At 41.7% G+C, this 17,325-nt stretch overlaps 1 protein-coding gene across 6 annotated transcripts; it reads left to right on the top strand.

Moving 5' to 3' along the window:
• The first annotated feature begins 1,298 nt into the window (after window positions 1-1,298).
• On the top strand, window positions 1,299-17,113 carry LOC308479904 (cryptochrome-1-like). 6 transcript variants are annotated; one of them, XM_081010909.1, is made up of 11 exons: window positions 1,299-1,430; window positions 5,026-5,489; window positions 6,189-6,305; window positions 7,347-7,497; window positions 9,006-9,146; window positions 11,085-11,255; window positions 11,565-11,705; window positions 12,505-12,656; window positions 14,356-14,453; window positions 15,075-15,185; window positions 16,720-17,113. In XM_081010909.1, exons 2-11 carry the CDS (start codon window positions 5,077-5,079, stop codon window positions 16,824-16,826), a joined length of 1,602 nt encoding a protein of 533 aa, XP_080867035.1. In that variant the 5' UTR covers window positions 1,299-1,430; window positions 5,026-5,076; the 3' UTR covers window positions 16,827-17,113. The 6 variants fall into 6 exon arrangements, 5 of the variants coding, with proteins under 5 accessions (XP_080867035.1, XP_080867033.1, XP_080867036.1 ...); XR_013987886.1 differs by lacking the exons at window positions 1,299-1,430; window positions 16,720-17,113 and adding exons at window positions 2,962-3,070; window positions 12,758-12,824; XM_081010907.1 differs by lacking the exon at window positions 1,299-1,430 and adding an exon at window positions 2,962-3,070.
• Window positions 17,114-17,325: the final 212 nt, after the last annotated feature.

Genomic DNA, 17,325 nt, shown 5'->3' with positions numbered 1-17,325 from the left:
ACATCTGTATGGTGCCACCAGACAATGCAAAACAGGACTGCCATGGTTTCGCTGGGTTTATTACAATCCTTTGACTGTAACATGCATTGTCACCCACTAGGTGTTGCTGGCTAATAAACCATTTCCTAAATGTCTTGAATATATATAGTGGAGGTGCTTTAATTTGCTTATTTTGTAAGCCCATTTTTGTTCATGTACTACGAGCAACATCTTTAGCTGACCTGCACACCACAAGAAAAGCATAAGCGCATTGGTGCATCTCAATCTGTGTGAGGAGGGCAATGAGGCATTAAATTCACCCCTTTTGCAAGATAACTATTTCTCTTGTACTTTAGAGGACTGAGATTAAAAAGCATAAGTATACAGTGTTGTGTGCCCAGGTACTTCGGACAGACTGAAAAAGAAATCTTAATAAAGTATGCCCCGCCCCCTACAAATTACAATTACAGTTTTGCGCCCCACGCTATCCTTTAATCATTACATAATCACGCCCTGTTCAATAGCAGAGATCATGCCCTTAATTTCTTTATGGCAGATTAAAAAATGACAGTAACTTGGGTGTGTAAGATGTCAACATGTTTTAAAGGAGAATTTCATTATTGGGCAATTTATATTACAGCATGCTTCTATGTAATTTGGTAATATTCAATGGCACTAAAATAAGTAAGTAAACACTGATTGTAATCTAATGGCATAATCCTACACATGTTTATTCAGAAGGAACTCTGATTGAGTTCAGTGAGTCTTACTTTCAGGTAAGGAGCTATATGATGTCAGTCTTGGTTATGCAAGTTAAAACTCTACTTAAGAACATTATAAAGCAGCTTTCAACTACATGCTGCACGTATTTATTTCATAGAATATTATATATCACTTGGCTGTGAAAAGCTCAGAAAGAATAAAACAATAAAATTATCAGTAAAAACAGTTACATTCAAAAATAATTAAAAACAATGACTTCACTGCCTCTGCTGCAAGACCTAATGCACAACTGGCCTAAACCCTTTTCATATGAACTTTGAATAATTTTAACCAAGTATTTAGCATGCAATTAAGGGATGTATCCAATTGTTCTACTTAGTGGGCCTACTTTGAGTAGGAATAGCAATGGCTACAACACTAGGTTTCATTTTATTTTGCCTATAGAATCTGAATAGCTCCTTAAACCAGATGCCTATCAGAGGCCTGTACTCTTTTAAGTGTGCATTAGTCAGCTGCAGCTTTTGCCAGCAGGAAGGAGAAGGGATTTAGAGTGACCTACATTCTGCCCATAGTGACCTAGTTATTGTATGGTGTGTGAGGCAAGCACATACAGAAGCTTCCTGTTGTCACATAAAAGCCAGTCAAATTCCTGTGAAAGGCTTTGAACTGTGTGACAGGATATGTTCCTGGGATTCCCAGCAGGAGTCAAAAGACCTCAACAGAAAAAGGTAAACACTACAAGGTGCATTTGGGGTTCAGTTCTCAAGCCAATTAACCAGTCCAGGGTTTTTTTGCAATGGAATTGCTTCAGAGTTTGTTGTTTCAAGATTGTGCCTGTGAAAATGATTCCAAGTGAACTGGGAGAACAGGCCTAAGACATTTGCAACATTTTGGGAGGATTTAGTCCTGACCCTCCTGATTCCACTTACAGTGTATCAAAAGAGACAGAGGCACACTGTCATTGCCTTCCCTTCCAGGGCACTTATTTGATTTGGATGACAAAAGAATATGAGTTCTGAATCTTGAGAGAGATTTGGGAAGCATTATAATTCAGCATGTTAATGATTACCATGTACATAAAAGATATACAGATGTGATTTTTTAATATGAAATGGTACTAGCGGGCTGTAAGAAATATGCATATTTCCACATTAATATTGTGAAATATATTTCCACCCCACACACATCTCCATACTTTGTTATCAAGGTATTTGCTTACTTAGCATGGGTAGTAGTTAAAGTATATTCTTAGGCTGGCATAAGATTTGATATTTTATAGCCCTCTACATTCACTGATCTTGGTCCAATAAATAATCCTGTTCACCTAGGGCAGGGCTAGGGAACCAGATGTTCTTGCACTCCCAACATCAGCCCCAGCCAGTATGGCCAATAGGAATTGTAATCCAACAGCATCTAGAGACTAAAAGATCACAGTTCCCCTGGCCCTGGCATATGGGTGTTGGATAGTCAGTTTTGACTATCAAAAGTATGAAGCCACCTGTTTTCTGTAAAGGACCTTGGTTTTAACGATGGCATTTGACCTGATCATTTTACTGTTGCAATATCTGACAGCATGGCAAGCTAGAAATATATTACGTAAATAGATGTGTATGGGATGCCTCCACCTTTGCGTTCTGATAGGTCTGAAGTGCCTTCACAAAGCTGTATAAACGTGCAGAAAGTAACGCAACCTCGCAGCCTCTCCACACTGCGGGCAACTGCCCCTGATGAACTTCTGCCTGTTAGCAGCATAGGAGACAAAAAGGTGTCAACACTTCCCAGGCTGGTCTGCACCCAGTCACACAAGCAACCCAAGTCTGGACACGCTTCCTCCGAAGAAGCAAGGTCTGACTGAGAGCAGTGTGACTGACACCAGGCTCAGCCCTCGGGGATTTATTACGCCGACAGTCGGTTTCCCGTTTTGCAGCGGGGCTTCCTTCCCACATCACTACTGCTGCTGCTGCTGCTGCCTGCTTAGGGCTGCAGCATAATCATAATCATAATAATCATAATCATAATCATAATCATCATAATAATAATAATAATAATAATAATAATTTATTTATACCCCGCCCATCTGGCTGAGTTTCCCCAGCCACTCTGGGCGGCTTCCAACCAAATATTAAAATACAGTAATACATCAAACATTAAAAGCTTCCCTAAACAGACCCAGACCAGACCCGAGTCGGCTCCCGGTCTTCTTGCAAACACAACCCCGCGCATCTCAAGGCAAAAGCGACTGCCGAGCCACCGCCACGCCTTCCCTGAGCTCCTACGCCACCGCTTTGGAGGAGCCGCTACCGGAAAGAGGAAGGTCTGGTGCTGAGCCTGCCCGGAAGGCCCCTTGCGCCGCTGCAGAGAGAGACAGGTAACCCCGCGTCCCCCCCCAGCAGCCCCCTGCCCGCCTCTCGAGAGTGGGATGGGAACGGGACGCCCCTTTCCTCCGCCTTGCTACCGAGCCTCTCCTTCCCCCTGGCGCTCCTGGCAAGGCCCTGGGAGGGTTCCCCCTTTCCCCGTCGCGGTGGGGGCTCTCCCCTCTGCCCCCGAAGCCCAAACTCCGCGTCTAGACGCTGAAGGGGTCTCTGCATGCAAACGTGCAGGGTTGATTCCCGTCCCCCTTCCTGCAAACTGCATCGACGGCGGATTTGATAATCCCCGAGCTCAGTCAGGGAGAGCGAATGCAACCCCTTTTTCCTCCCTCGATGTAGTCCTGAAGAAACTCCTTCCTCTGAAGCGAGAATTTGCAAGAGGAAGAAAGTCGCCACTAGTTAGGGAGACAGGGGATAAAAAGGAGTGGGCATCTGCACCTTGTTCAGGTGTGTAGAAGATGCAAGCTGCACCAGCACCATAGTCGGTATACCTGCTGAAATTCCCGCTTCTAACTATTGGAGGTGCAAGAGCTCTGGTCTCTCTTTTTTTTTTGCACCTGGTCGCTCTGCTCTGAGGGCAGAAATTTATCCTGCTGGATACGTGTTGCTAATCCCGATTACAGCTTTTTATTTTAACATATAATGCATGCCAATGCATGTGTTCGTTGAGCTATGGCCAAGGATACAATAATGACCAGGAACAACTAGATTTTGGATTCTGTGCCGGAAAGCTGCATTCCGAATTCACCATAAATTTATGCCAGTGCAGACTTCGAAACCAATATATCTGCAGTCACATTGATTTCTACCACCTACATGCTTGGGATTGGACTGAGCCTGGAGAGTCTAAAAGTATGGTACAGTAAGCAACAAATAGAGTGTATCTGTTGTGAATGTTTTCTGTCAGGGTGCAGTCAGTCCATCAGATACCATCTTTTTGAAAATTATTTTTGAAAGCTGCTTTTCCAAATTTCCAGCTGCACCTAAGTAGGTATTCCTCTCATTCTGAGGAGTCTGCTTGGCTTCCTGTGACCTAGATGCCATTGTGCTAATAACCCAAATCTGTCATCCTGCTCTTTACCTCCTCTGCTGTTTACTGCAATATGCAAATATTGATAAAGTGAATAGAAGATTTACTCCCTCATAACACTAGGACATGGGGACATCCAAGTTAGTTACCTGAACAGGGGTGAGGGAACCTGATCTTCCTTCTGTTGGTTCCTTCTTTCGTAACTATTTGCTGGCATGTAGATCACTTCCTTTTAGGCTTTACTACTTTCCTCCTCCTTCAGTCAGGCTTTCTTTCTTTTTAAAAAATATTAATCAGTACAAACACCAAGCTAGAAAGACACGTACAACAAAAACCATAATAACAATAACAACACAAATTTAGATACAGTAATATCCCTATGCCTACTCCTTGTTTATCACCACTCTCCCCCCCCTCTATTTCCCATTGTTATCCGCCTTGTCACTTAGATATTCGTTCCAAATTTCTTCGTATTTATCCATTCTTATTTTGTGTCGACAAGCAGTTCTTTCGTATGTAGCTAATTTGTCCATATTATCAATCCATATGTTCAGTGGAATCTTTTTGTGACTCTTCCAATTCATCAAAACCTTCTAATATAGCGTGTGATGTAACCACTTTTTTTGGCCCCTTGAGATCTTCAAAATTTCCATAATATAATTTAGAATTAAATTCAGTTCCCCTAAATAACAATTTCAGGCTTTCTTTCTATTTTGACACAGTGTTGGGGCCTGTTTTGTTTAACATCGTGTCTCCATAGTGGGCATATGTGAGCTTGTGCTTAGGATGGATTTGTTTTCCAAGAGTTAATAATAAAACTTAATTTTTTTTTATTCTTTAAACTAGCAGTCTTACCAGATTATTTCTGTACACCACTGCAATATATACCAAACCCTGACTTCTTTTCTTCCCCCATTATTGTAGATCTGAATTCTCCCCACATTTCTTCCTTCACGTGTGACATAAATATCCAACATGCCTCATCGGACTATTCATCTTTTTCGGAAGGGTCTCCGGCTACATGACAACCCCACTTTGCTAGCTGCACTGAAGTCTTCCGAAATCGTATATCCAGTTTACCTATTGGATAGAAATTTTTTGACATCTGCAACTAGGATGGGAACTAAACGTTGGCATTTTCTCCTGCAGACTCTGGAAGATCTCCAGACAAACTTAAAGAAATTGAACTCTTGCTTATGGATTATTCAAGGGGAGTATGAGGCTGTATTGCGGGAACATGTTCAAAAGTGGAATATTACCCAAGTGACCTTCGATGACGAGATTGAACCATATTACAAGGAAATGGAGAAGACTATCCAAGTTATGGGGAAAGAAATGGGATTTGAAGTATTTTCTTTGGTGGGGCACACTTTGTATGACGTCAGACGGTACGGAGCTGACCAAGGGGAAGAAAGCTTATCTCCTGGGGGGCCATTAGTGGTTTTAGGTAAGGTAAAGGGACCCCTGACCATTAGGTGCAGTCGTGACCGACTCTGGGGTTGCGGCGCTCATCTCGCTTTATTGGCCGAGGAAGCCGGCGTACAGCTTCCGGGTCATGTGGCCAGCATGACTAAGCTGCTTCTGGCGAACCAGAGCAGCGCACGGAAACACCGTTTACCTTCCTGCCGGAGCGGTACCTATTTATCTACTTGCACTTTGACATGCTTTCGAACTGCTAGGTTGGCAGGAGCAGGGACCAAGCAACAGGAGCTCACCCCGTTGCGGGGATTCGAACCACCGACCTTCTGATCGGCAAATCCTAGGCTCTGTGGTTTAACCCACAGCGCCACCTGCGTCCCAATTAGTGGTTTTACAGTATAACAAATGTGCAAACCTAACTTGCATTCTGCAAGCATAGATATCTTCCTGTTGCTGATGCAGATCTTCACTCCTTTCTGCTGCAAAACTGGCTACTATTATGAGCGCAGACATTAAAATGAAGAGTTTAGGCTGCAGCGCTAAACACATTAGGGAATAAACATCACTGAACAAAGTTTTCCAGAAAATTTAGTTCCTCTACTGTGACCCAAGTTCCACTCTTTTGCAGGCAGTTTCTATTTATAGTGTAATCATCTTGTGTTATACAGGATTGTGGAACTAAACGGAGGAACACCACCATTGACGTACAAAAGGTTTCTTCAAATACTAACAGTGCTTGGAGATCCCGAGATGCCTGTGCAAGACATTACGGCTGAGAATTCACAGTAAGGAATAATTGTAACACTAGAACATAATTTTTTTCCTCTACCAATAGCTGGCTCACTGTAAAATGATTTTATTTATTTAAGAACATTTATATACCACCTATTCAAGCTAAAGTGGTTTACAAAAGACAATCTAAAATAATTTTGCAATAAGTATTTTTTGCAAAGCAAAAAAATTTGATCCATGTGACTTATCAAGAGATTAATGTGATCCTTGTTTTCATAATGTCCAAACTGAGAGTCGAATTACTTTTGGTTTTGTTACATAAATATCTTCTGGGATATTGTGGTAGTGCTTTAGTAAACTGCCTACTTGTTATGATCACATTTGAAAACCAGTGTTGGGACTCCCAACAGGGTTTATGAACGTATCAGAATTTGAAAAATCTGCCTTGCGGTGAAATACCGGTACTTGAATTTGAAATCTATCCATACAATGGATTTGATTATGACTGATATGTTGAGATCTCAAACAGCCAGACAGTCTCAGTATACTGGCATGTTTTGAAATATATATTTTTTTGTAAGCGTTACTTAGCACAATACCAGCTATCGATCTCATGAATACAGAGATGTACAAAAAGTATGAACTGAGGCTATGAATTGATGGTCATCTTACAACTTATTTTAATTACCAAGGCTTTCCAATTGATCCATGGGAACTGTACTTTAATTATTTACAGCACAATAATAATTTTTAAAAATCCTTCTCACCTCCCCACTAGGGTTGTGGGTGTGGAAATCCTGTTAGCCCATCTCAAGACACTAATTTGCATGACCACTGCAATGTTTCCTAGAAACATAGCATGATATGTTGGGTCTGATTGTGCAAATATAGGAAGGCAAGGGAGGCAGCTATTCCAGTCTATCATGTTTTTTTCCTTTTCTGTTGGCTTTAGGACATGGGTGGTTTCCAGTGGTGATAACAAGCAACACTTTCGGCTGCATTAACCTGTTCTGTGATAAAACAAGCTGATTGTGTTTGCCTCATTATGGTATAACATTTGGTTTTCAAAATAAGTCTCTTTATTTCCTTCTTAGAAAACTCAGTCCTCTCCCTGAAGTGGGTCTGGCTGAGCGTTACAGGGTGCCTCTCCCTGAGGACCTTGGTTTTTCCAAAGAGTACAAGTCATCTTGGAGAGGAGGGGAAACTAATGGGCTCCAACGACTTGAAGAGCACCTGAAAAACCAGGTCAGTCTTAATTCAAGGTGTATCTCATGTTGTTTGTGAGAAGATTATCAGCAGTCTTTCTGATCACCTTTGCAAGAACAATCTAAATGCAAGCCACTTACCATCTCCTAAAGAATTCATATCTGAAGTCATCTAGAAAGTCCCACAGGTTTTTGTTTCCTTTTTAAAAATTGCCTTCCAATATTTATCTTTATTCTGCATATCATGGGTCACCAGTGCGGCACCCATGGGTGCAACAGTGCTCTTGAGGTCTCTAACGACTACCACTCTGACCACTATATTATGCTGGCTCAGGTTTGTCACAGTACACAAAGCGCAACAGATTGAATGATAATAACTCTGAAAATTTTACTGGTTATTTCCTATCATAAATAGGAATGTGCAACATATTTGGTTCGTATGTACGGTGTATAACCTATGAGGCTAATTCCAATATTAATACATTTCTTCTTTTCTAGTATATGTGCTGCCGAAGCGAGCACGACACTTCTTCTTTTCTTATCTTTTCTTGCTTCTGCTTCTTGTAAGTTCCTGTATAACACAATCCTTAGGTGAAAATAGAAAGGTCCCTAAGGTATCGAGAACAACACAGCTGATGTAGACTGCTGGCACAAGTACTGAGAATCATTTATGTACAATTACTTATGTACCTGTTATACACATTGACAATCTAATATCAGCTGAGGAAGCCCTTTGTGGTGAAACAGGGAAGATATCCGGAAACCTTGTTTTGCCCGAGTTAGCAGTTTGTACCAGCTTGCCAGTCTCTGCCCAGGTTAGCAGCCTGCAGCAGCCAACTTGTGCCAGCAGTCTACATCAGCTTTGTTGTTCTCAATACCTTGGGGACTTTTCTATTCTCACCTAAGGATTGTGTTATACAGGAACTTAAAAGAAGAAGCAGAAAGAAAAGAAGAAATGTATTAATATTGGAATTAGCCTCATAGGTTATACACCGTACATATGAACTGTATATGTTGCACATACTGGGCTAGACCTTTACGGTAGGAAATAACCAGTAAAATTTTCAGTTATTATCATTCAGCCTGTTGCGCTTTGTGCTTTGTGACAACTGTATTTGTGTAGCAAGGTATTGAACTTGTTTTGGCTCAGGTTTGTCAGCACATAACTATAGTGTGGAGCAAGGATAGCCAACTAAGTGCCTTCCAGGTGTTGAGGACAACAAATCCCATCAGCTCCACCTAGTGTGATCATTGGTCAAGGATGATGGGAGTTGTAGTCCACAGCATGTGGATGGCACCACTTTCACTACTACTAGTGTGGAGGCTGTGTTCTTAGCTTGGAGCATAGGCATGCTATAGATTTACTTGTTTTTAAAGTATTTCTAGCCCTTTCCATTGAATTTTATCAAAGGTGGCTTACATAAAGGGTTTCATACAAAGGTAAAATAAAGAGGAATAAGGTTTGCTTATGGAACCCACTGCCTCATTGTAGCACAGCTGTCATTCCATAGTAGCTGTGCTTCTTCTGCTTTGTGTTTCTCTTTTTAGGGTTGGGTAGCAAAGTTTGCTAAGCCAAGAACAATCCCAAATTCTCTGCTTCCAAGTACTACAGGCTTGAGTCCCTATTTCAGCTTGGGCTGTTTATCAGTTCGAATGTTTTTTCACAGGCTGTCAAAAATTTATGCTCAGGTAAGTTTGCAGTATGCAGCTTAGCTACATGTTAAGCAAGGAAATGTGACAAATTTCCATTCCCAGAAAAAACATGTTATTTTTCCTACAGCAGCTAGGCATGATTTATTTCTTTAACATATTGGATGGATTTTCCCCTAAATTGATTTTTGAATTTTGAGTTTATTGTTATTCACGCTTTTATACTGTATTTTATGCTGTTTTTTGTTGTATCACAATTAAGTGTTTTAAATTTGTTGTTAGCTGTCCTGAGCCCGGTTTTCTGAACAGGGAAGGGCAAGGTATAAATAAAAAAATATTTTTATTTCTACCCCATCTTTTAGTGCAGGCCCACATATGAAATATTAAAACCAAAACATTTGCACAAACACGATAAAATCACCAGCAAAGTTTTTTTTAAAAAGGGTATATAGGGGCCAGGCCATCAATAATATCAAGAAAAGTCTTTAAGGATTGCTTAATGACTGTCTACAAGAGACTGGGCCAAGTGGAATTTTCAGGGGAGGGAATTCCACAGATGTGGGGCCACCACTGAAAAGGTCCATGACCCTAGTACCCGGCAACCCATTCAACTTTAGTGACAGGTCTGAGAGGAGGCCAATCTTAGGACCTGAGCAGTTTCGTATAGGCATAGTAGGAGTTCTTCAGATAACCTGGTTGCAAACTGTTCAGAGCTTTAATGGTCAGTCCTAGCACTTCAAATTAAGCTGAGAAACAAATGGTTCACCAGTGCAACTGATGCAAAACTGTTGTGTGACATGCTCAAACTGCACATAAGCATGCTGGAGGCTGAATTTTGCATCTGCTGAAATTTCCAGATTGTCTTTACATGCAGCCCTACATAGAGAGCATCACAGTACCTGGATGTGGCTGGATGTAACCACTGGTCCAGTCCACATATAACACTAATTAAAACCATGGGTTAGCACAAATGATGAAATGTAAGAGTTCCTGGAGTGAATATCATGGCAACTGCATCGTTCCTCCAGTCCAGCTGTGCTAACCAGGGCTAGGTCATGGTTTGGTGCGATTTCCAAACCCAAGCTCATGGTTTCTTTTCCCAAGACAAACCATGAGGAGTAAATCAAGAACAAACCTTGGTTACAGCTTGTGATTTGACTGAGCAAGAGTAACCATGTGTTCAGATGTAAAACTAAGTCAAACCAAGGCTTAGCCATGGGCAGCCCAGCAGTAGGAGAATTGGGAGAGGAGTATAGCTGCTGCAATCTTTGGTCCAGGAAGTTGCATCCATGGTGAAGCTTGAGTCATGTATATGTAATTGAGGCTAGGTCTGCTTTCTGCAGCTAGGGTTGCAGTTGGTGAACCAGTCTTTACTGGTAAAAGGCACTCCTAGGAACTGATGTCACCTGCACCTCCCTAGTTAACAGAGTCCAAGAGTATCTCCCAGTTCCATGCCTGAATTTGTAAGTGAGTGCAGTGAAATCCATCTGAAACCTTTTGTAAATCTCCATCTAGATCAGTGGTCTTACCAAGAAATGCCTTGATTGGATTATCTGGATTAAGGTGACGTAATATACTGTATGTACAATTGTGTATACTGATTTTTTTTTTAAGCACAATGTGTCATTTGTCATATTTGCCCAATTGATAAGGTTTTAAAATACTTAGTTTGCTTTGTAAAGTATTAGGATTCCATTTTAAGCACAGCAAGGTATTAGGATCCCCTAATAGGCTTGGAAATACTATTATTTAATTTCATCTCCGAGTCTCTTCCATGAGGCATCTCAGTGTGATTTACAATACAATAAAAACATAAAACAATAGCATATATAAAACATTGGAAAAACAAAATAGCTTGTGAAAGGTTCTGGCTTGCTGCTTTCAGTGCTGAAACCACATTAAATGGTACAAATTGTTGAGCTAAATCATGCTTCCCATCTGGGATTTTTTTTCCATGTTCCATTATCAATATTACAGTCAAAGAACCATTCCCTGCCACCAGTATCTCTTCAAGGACAGCTACTGTGGAGGGAATTCTTTTATACGGTAGCATCAGCAACACCCAACTTTACAAAAATGGTTGGGAATCCCATCTGTCTTCAGATAGATTGGTACCAAGATGCAGAGAAACTCCACAAATGGAAAACGGTATGTTGATTCCTTTGACTGCTTTAGTACTCTGAGGCCATTGTCTACAGTATTTTGCTGATGCTGGAATTATATAAATGTTATAGTTTAAGATGTTTTACCTCTGCTATGTTTTTCCGCCCTGGGACTTTTGGGGGAAGGGCAGACTACAAATACGGGAAATAAATCAATAATGGGGCATTTGTCATCACATCCATTCGGTCCTTAGTCTCTGTAAGAAGAGAGAATGTCAACTATTGTGAGAGTTACAAGGTGGGAGTGCAGCACATCTGAGCAGATCAAGAAAATGGAAATTGTTCTATTTCTTAGGCACAGACAGGATTTCCCTGGATTGATGCCATTATGACTCAGCTCCATCAGGAAGGCTGGATCCACCATCTTGCTCGCCATGCAGTCGCCTGTTTCCTGACACGTGGAGACCTCTGGATCAGTTGGGAAGAAGGAATGCAGGTTTGCAGTACTTATTTTGTCTTCTGCCCTGATTGGCAGAGTCCTGTAAAATGCAGACTTTCTAGGGAATCTGAAAGCAACCTCAGTGTTTAATGTTAGCATTCCCCTTAGCAAACTGGGAGGTGGAGTTTATTGCAAACGTAATTTTGATCGGAGTGAACAGCAAGTATCCTTTGGAATGAAAAAGGGTTAAGGCTGTAATCCTATGCTCACTCTCTTGTGAGTAACTCAGCAGAATATACTTCTGAGTAGACACATATAGGATTGCACTGTTAAGTAAATCAATGTAAAAATTACATATAGTTCTAAGGTGGTAAATCTATACCACTTCAGAATATGAGTGATGGCTTACATTATTGAATGGTTAATAATAATTCCTCACATTGATGTCACAGGGAAAGGTTCTAACTTAAACTTGTTCCTTATATCTAGTCTTCTATGTCCATGGTTGTTGTGTGTTTGGGGGGGGCGGGGGGGGTTCACAGGGACGTTAGATCCCATGATTCCACTGCCAGCATAGACATAATTCCTGAGGCATGCTGGGAAGCCGTAGCTCTTGCTGCTGGCAGCTTTGAAACAAATCAAAAAGACAATGGGGGGGATGGAAAGGAAATCCACTCAGTAACTCCTCACTTCCTAGGATTCCCCTGAAACATCTTGCCCAGTCACACTACCACCCAGGTTTGCAAAATCCCCCCCCCCCCCTGCAATTTGAGGAGAGCTAGCAATTTCATGTGGGTTCAGTTCAGCCCAACTTTGCGCTGTCTTATTTTAATGGTATGACTCTCCTCAATGACAGGTGTTTGAAGAATTGCTTCTGGATGCAGATTATAGCGTGAATGCAGGAAACTGGATGTGGCTGTCAGCCAGCGCTTTCTTCCACCAGTACTCGCGCATTTTCTGTCCTGTTCGCTTTGGCAAGCGCACAGATCCCGAAGGGCAATACATCCGGTGAGTACGCATGGTTGATACGTAAGGGTCTATCATGCTATAAAACGTAAGAGCAGTGCTGTTGGATAAGAACAGTGGTTCATCTTGTCCACATCCCACAGTAGCCAATCGGATGCCTTTCAAGATGTCCACAAGAAGGCAAGCAGGAATAGTGGAAGAATTTGGAGAGTACGTATTAAGAGGCCAAACTCACCTGATCTGCACCTCATAAATGAAGGGTTGGACTGAGCAAGTTCTCTCTGTGAATCTGCATTCTCCCAATGGTATTTTACAAGGTGGCCCAAGCAGGCAACTTGCAAATTCTGTAAATTAAATAGGCATTGTGTTAAATTTGCATTACTTCCATTTGTCTGTCCTGAATCTGAAAAGTTCCTCTTCTCCTGGGCCTTTGGCTAATTAAACAATCTATAATCTTTTAAACTGAGGGAATAGTGTTATATTTGTTATGTTGTTATGTATTTTTGTGTTTTTTACTGTAAACTAATCTGTGATCTTCAGATGGAGGGCAGCATAAATAATAATAATAATAATAATAATAATAATAATGTGGTTCTGCTCATTTCTCCTGGGTCGTGTCCAGAAAGTGGTGTTGGGGGATGAGTGTTCAGACCCCTGGGCTCTTAATTGTGGGGTGCCTCAGGGTTCCGTCCTCTCCCCCATGCTTTTTAATATCTATATGAAGCCGCTGGGAGAGATCATCAGGGGGTTTGGGCTGGATGTTCATCAGTATGCAGATGACACCCAGCTCTACCTCTCTTTTAAATCAGAAGCAGTGAAGGCGGTGAGTATCCTGTGTGAGTGCCCAGAGGCGGTTGGAGGATGGATGGCGGCTAACAGATTGAGGTTGAATCCTGACAAGACAGAAGTACGGTTTTGGGGGGACGGGGCGGGTGGGTGTGGGGGAATCCCTGGTCCTGAATGGGGTAACTGTGCCCCTGAAGGACCAGGTGCGCAGCCTGGGAGTCATTTTGGACTCACAGCTGTCCATGGAGGCGCAGGTTAATTCAGTGTCCAGGGCAGCTGTCTACCAGCTCCATCTAGTACGCAGGCTGCGACCCTATCTGCTTGCGGACTGTATCACCAGAGTGGTGCATGCTCTAGTTATCTCCCGCTTGGACTACTGCAATGCGCTCTATGTGGGGCTAACTTTGAAGGTGTCCCGGAAACTACAACTAATCCAGAATGCGGCAGCTAGACTGGTGATTGGGTGTGGCTGCTGGGACCACATAACAGAAGTCCTGAGAGATCTGCATTTGCTCCCAGCACGTTTCCAAGCACAATTCAAAGTGTTGGTGCTGACCTTTAAAACCCTAAATGGCCTCAGTCCTGTATACCTGAAGGAGCATTTCCACCCCCATCGTTCAGCCCAGACACTGAGATCAAGCGCCGAGGGCCTTCTGGTGGTTCCCTCATTGCAAGAAGTGAGGTTACAGGGAACCAGACAGAGGGCCTTCTCGGTAGTGTCACCCGCCCTGTGGAACGCCCTCCCATCAGATGTCAAGGAAATTAGCAGCTATCCTATTTTTAAAAGACATCTGAAGGCAGCCATGTTTAGGGAAGTTTTTAATATTTAATGCTGTATTGTTTTTAACACTCGATTGGGAGCTGCCCAGAGTTAAATTATTATAATAATTTATAATATAATTATAATAATAGAAACAGTTAACAACACAAGGTGTGTGCTAATTATATTTTTCAGAAAATACCTCCCAGTGCTGAAGAATTTCCCCTCCCAGTACATTTATGAACCTTGGGTAGCACCAGAAGAGACACAGATAGAGGCAGGCTGCATTATAGGTAATGCTCAAAACAAAATAAATTTTCACTATGTACCCAGCAGATTAGGGCCCTGCTTTCCCTGATTTTACCATATTTCCCCCTCCCTCTCACTACCTAAGCTTCCTATCCTCCTGTCTGCCCCCTCCAGTCAGGGCAGGCTCCCAGAAGATATCCCCATCACCATACTGTGTTGCACTGCCTCACTTCCAATGACCCCATTGCTGGGGCAGATGATCAGATTCCCAGCTTTGGAATTGACATGTTCCTCTATTCCCTGGGCTGCAATGAGAGTGCAGCTTTCTGTTTCCCAAGTACCATTACCACTGCACCCAGCTCACCTTAGCTGCTCTGAAGTTTCTGCTTCCCTGGTGTCAAATCCTGTCCTTTCTCTTCATTCAGGGACTTAGCAAGGAAGGGCCCTTCTTCCCTCCCTCCCATGACTGCCTTTATCTGCCCATTATGTTTATTTGGTCTAACTATTAAGCCAGTGTGTTTGCCTGCAGCTGGAGATGGAATCCCACTTCTGTATTCAGTCAGGAATTTGAAAAGGTTCTACCAAGATCTGATACAATTAATTCGAAGAGTTACTGTTAGTAATTCTGTTTCCTTTCTGTCATTGTTTCCTATGTTTTCCATTAGGTAAAGATTATCCCTTTCCTATTGTAAACCACAAAGAAGTCAGTGATCACAATCTACAGCTGATGAAACAGGTTAGAGAGGAACAGTATAAAACGGCTCAGCTCACAAGAGGTGCGTCCACAGGCTCGTACTGAGCTCTTCCAACTTGACAGGGATTGTGGGTTTCTCTTGATTCTGATATCTAACCATAGTACAGTGGTACCTCGGGTTACAGACGCTTCAGGTTATAGACTTTGCTAACCCAGAAATAGTACCTCGGGTTAAGAACTTTGCTTCAGGATGAGAACAGAAATTGTGCGGTGGTGGCAGCGGGAGGCCCCATTAGCTAAAGTGGTACCTCAGATTAAGAACAGTTTCAGGTTAAGAACGGACCTCCAGAATGAATTAAGTTCTTAACCCAAGGTACCACTATAAAAGCCTGGTATCGTCTCTACAATTAAAAGTAACAATGTTGTAGATCTCTCTTTATAATCTGCATCTAGGTAATTCAGATTCTTTATTAAGAAAGGTTCCATTCTGCCTTTAAAACATATGTGAAAATTGTGCATGGTTTTGCTGCTCTTCGTGGGAAGTGAACTTCTGCAGGATATTAAAGGCCTGCTACTCAGTCCCTTCAGAGATTTCTCCAGGCATTGTTTATGCACTTTCAAGACTATTTTCTGAGCCTCAGAAAAAATTAAGACTATTCCAATTATGCCTGTCCCCTAGTAGAACAGGCACCTTTGGTGGAATGTGCTGTCTCCCCAAAAATCTGCTCCAGAGGGCTGGGGGGGGGGCAGCAGGGGCAAGGAAAATCCTATTGTGTGAGCAGAAATCCATTTGCTCAGTGTTAGATGTCACCCTTAGCCTTTTGTTTTTATAACAGTTTATAGTTTATAATCCGCATTATATACGGATATTGATAATGAGGAGTGGTGCTAAGGAAAGGAATGTCAAATGGCAGAGGCTGTAAGGAGATTCAGGAAAGGCTTTGCTAAAAAAATATGAAAATGTATAATGGATTTCTTTTCACAAGATTCTAAGGGGAAAAAACCATTCTTAGGAAATTTTCTTGGGAAAAATAAGTCATTACATGTCTTTTACTTCCTAAACTTGTCATCGTTTAGTATTTTGGTGTGTGCTTTTAAAAATATATATAACATGTTTTGGAAAGTACAAAGAACTAATTCCTCCAGGAGGCATAGTTAATATTGTTTATATATCTTTAAAGATATTAAAGCCAGGATTCTAAAATTTTCACAGCTGGTTCTACGTGCCCAGTGAGACTTTCTCACAATATGTTAAACCACTTTTGAAATGGAGGGAACTTTCAAAACTAGATGCTACTGGTGGTGGAGAGGGGAGAGAGAAGAAGAAGGGGGGCAGGACAGTGAGGGAGAAATAAAAAATCCCTCCTGGCAAACTCAAGTCCTTGAGTGTGCCTGAAGTAGCTTTTGGAACCCAGCCTAAGTATTTTATTTGCTATTACATTTCAAGTGCTCCCTTAATTTAGTCAGGCGCTATTGGATTTGACCAAGGGGACATTTCCGTTGAGACATAAAAAGAGTATTCCATCTCTTCACCAGTGAAACTCAGCCTTCGAGTTTTCGTTAGTGTACATATTCTGAGCAGTTTTGCAGTAATATGGTATTCACCTCCTTTCTAGATGATGTGGATGATCCAATGGAAACGCAGCTAAAGCGTGAACGTTCTGAAGAGACCACACCAAAGAAAAAACTTGCCAGAAGCAATGAACAAGGACAAACTGATTGACTGACAGCCCAATACTATTTAGGCTTACTCAGGAGTAAGTCCCACTTTATTCATTGGGACACACTTCCAAGCACTTATTAAGCAGGCAACAGAAACTCCTAGAGACTTCTCAAAATAAAAAAGAAGTGATGAGGTGGTTAATTTGTGCTATTTATATTATGCAAATAATATAAATTGTCTGTTCCTGAATTTTCTCCTTCAGAACCCCCCCCCCAAACAGCTAATTTTGAAATAATTCATAGAATAACTTGCTATGCAGATGGCTAATAAATAATTTCTAGGAAAAAGGTTCAGTGTTTGAGTTCTGATTAGTTTACATAGATATACTCCTTTGACAGGATTCCATTCTGATCAGTGGTCAGTCAAATGTTTGCTTCGAGAAAAGATGTAGGCTGTGTTAACAGCTGAAGACGAAAGCTGGCCACAAAATATGAAACCAATGGAATCATTTTCCAGTGGATTTACAATTCGGACAACAATATATTTATTTTACAAAAGT

The sequence above is a fragment of the Podarcis pityusensis genome (assembly GCF_964106645.2).
Source record: "Podarcis pityusensis genome assembly, chromosome: 6".
Taxonomy (NCBI): domain Eukaryota; kingdom Metazoa; phylum Chordata; class Lepidosauria; order Squamata; family Lacertidae; genus Podarcis; species Podarcis pityusensis.
The sequence above is the reverse complement of the archived record's forward strand: the minus strand, read 5'-3'. Positions and strand labels throughout refer to the sequence as shown.

Bases quoted from the DNA above. Each gene is read 5' to 3' on its own strand.
- LOC308479904 (XM_081010909.1), top strand. From the start codon at position 5,077: ATGCCTCATCGGACTATTCATCTTTTTCGGAAGGGTCTCCGGCTACAT. The intron at 5,490-6,188 runs GTACGGAGCTGA...TGTGTTATACAG, and splicing joins ACTTTGTATGACGTCAGACG to GATTGTGGAACTAAACGGAG. The intron at 11,256-11,564 runs GTATGTTGATTC...TCTATTTCTTAG, and splicing joins AACTCCACAAATGGAAAACG to GCACAGACAGGATTTCCCTG.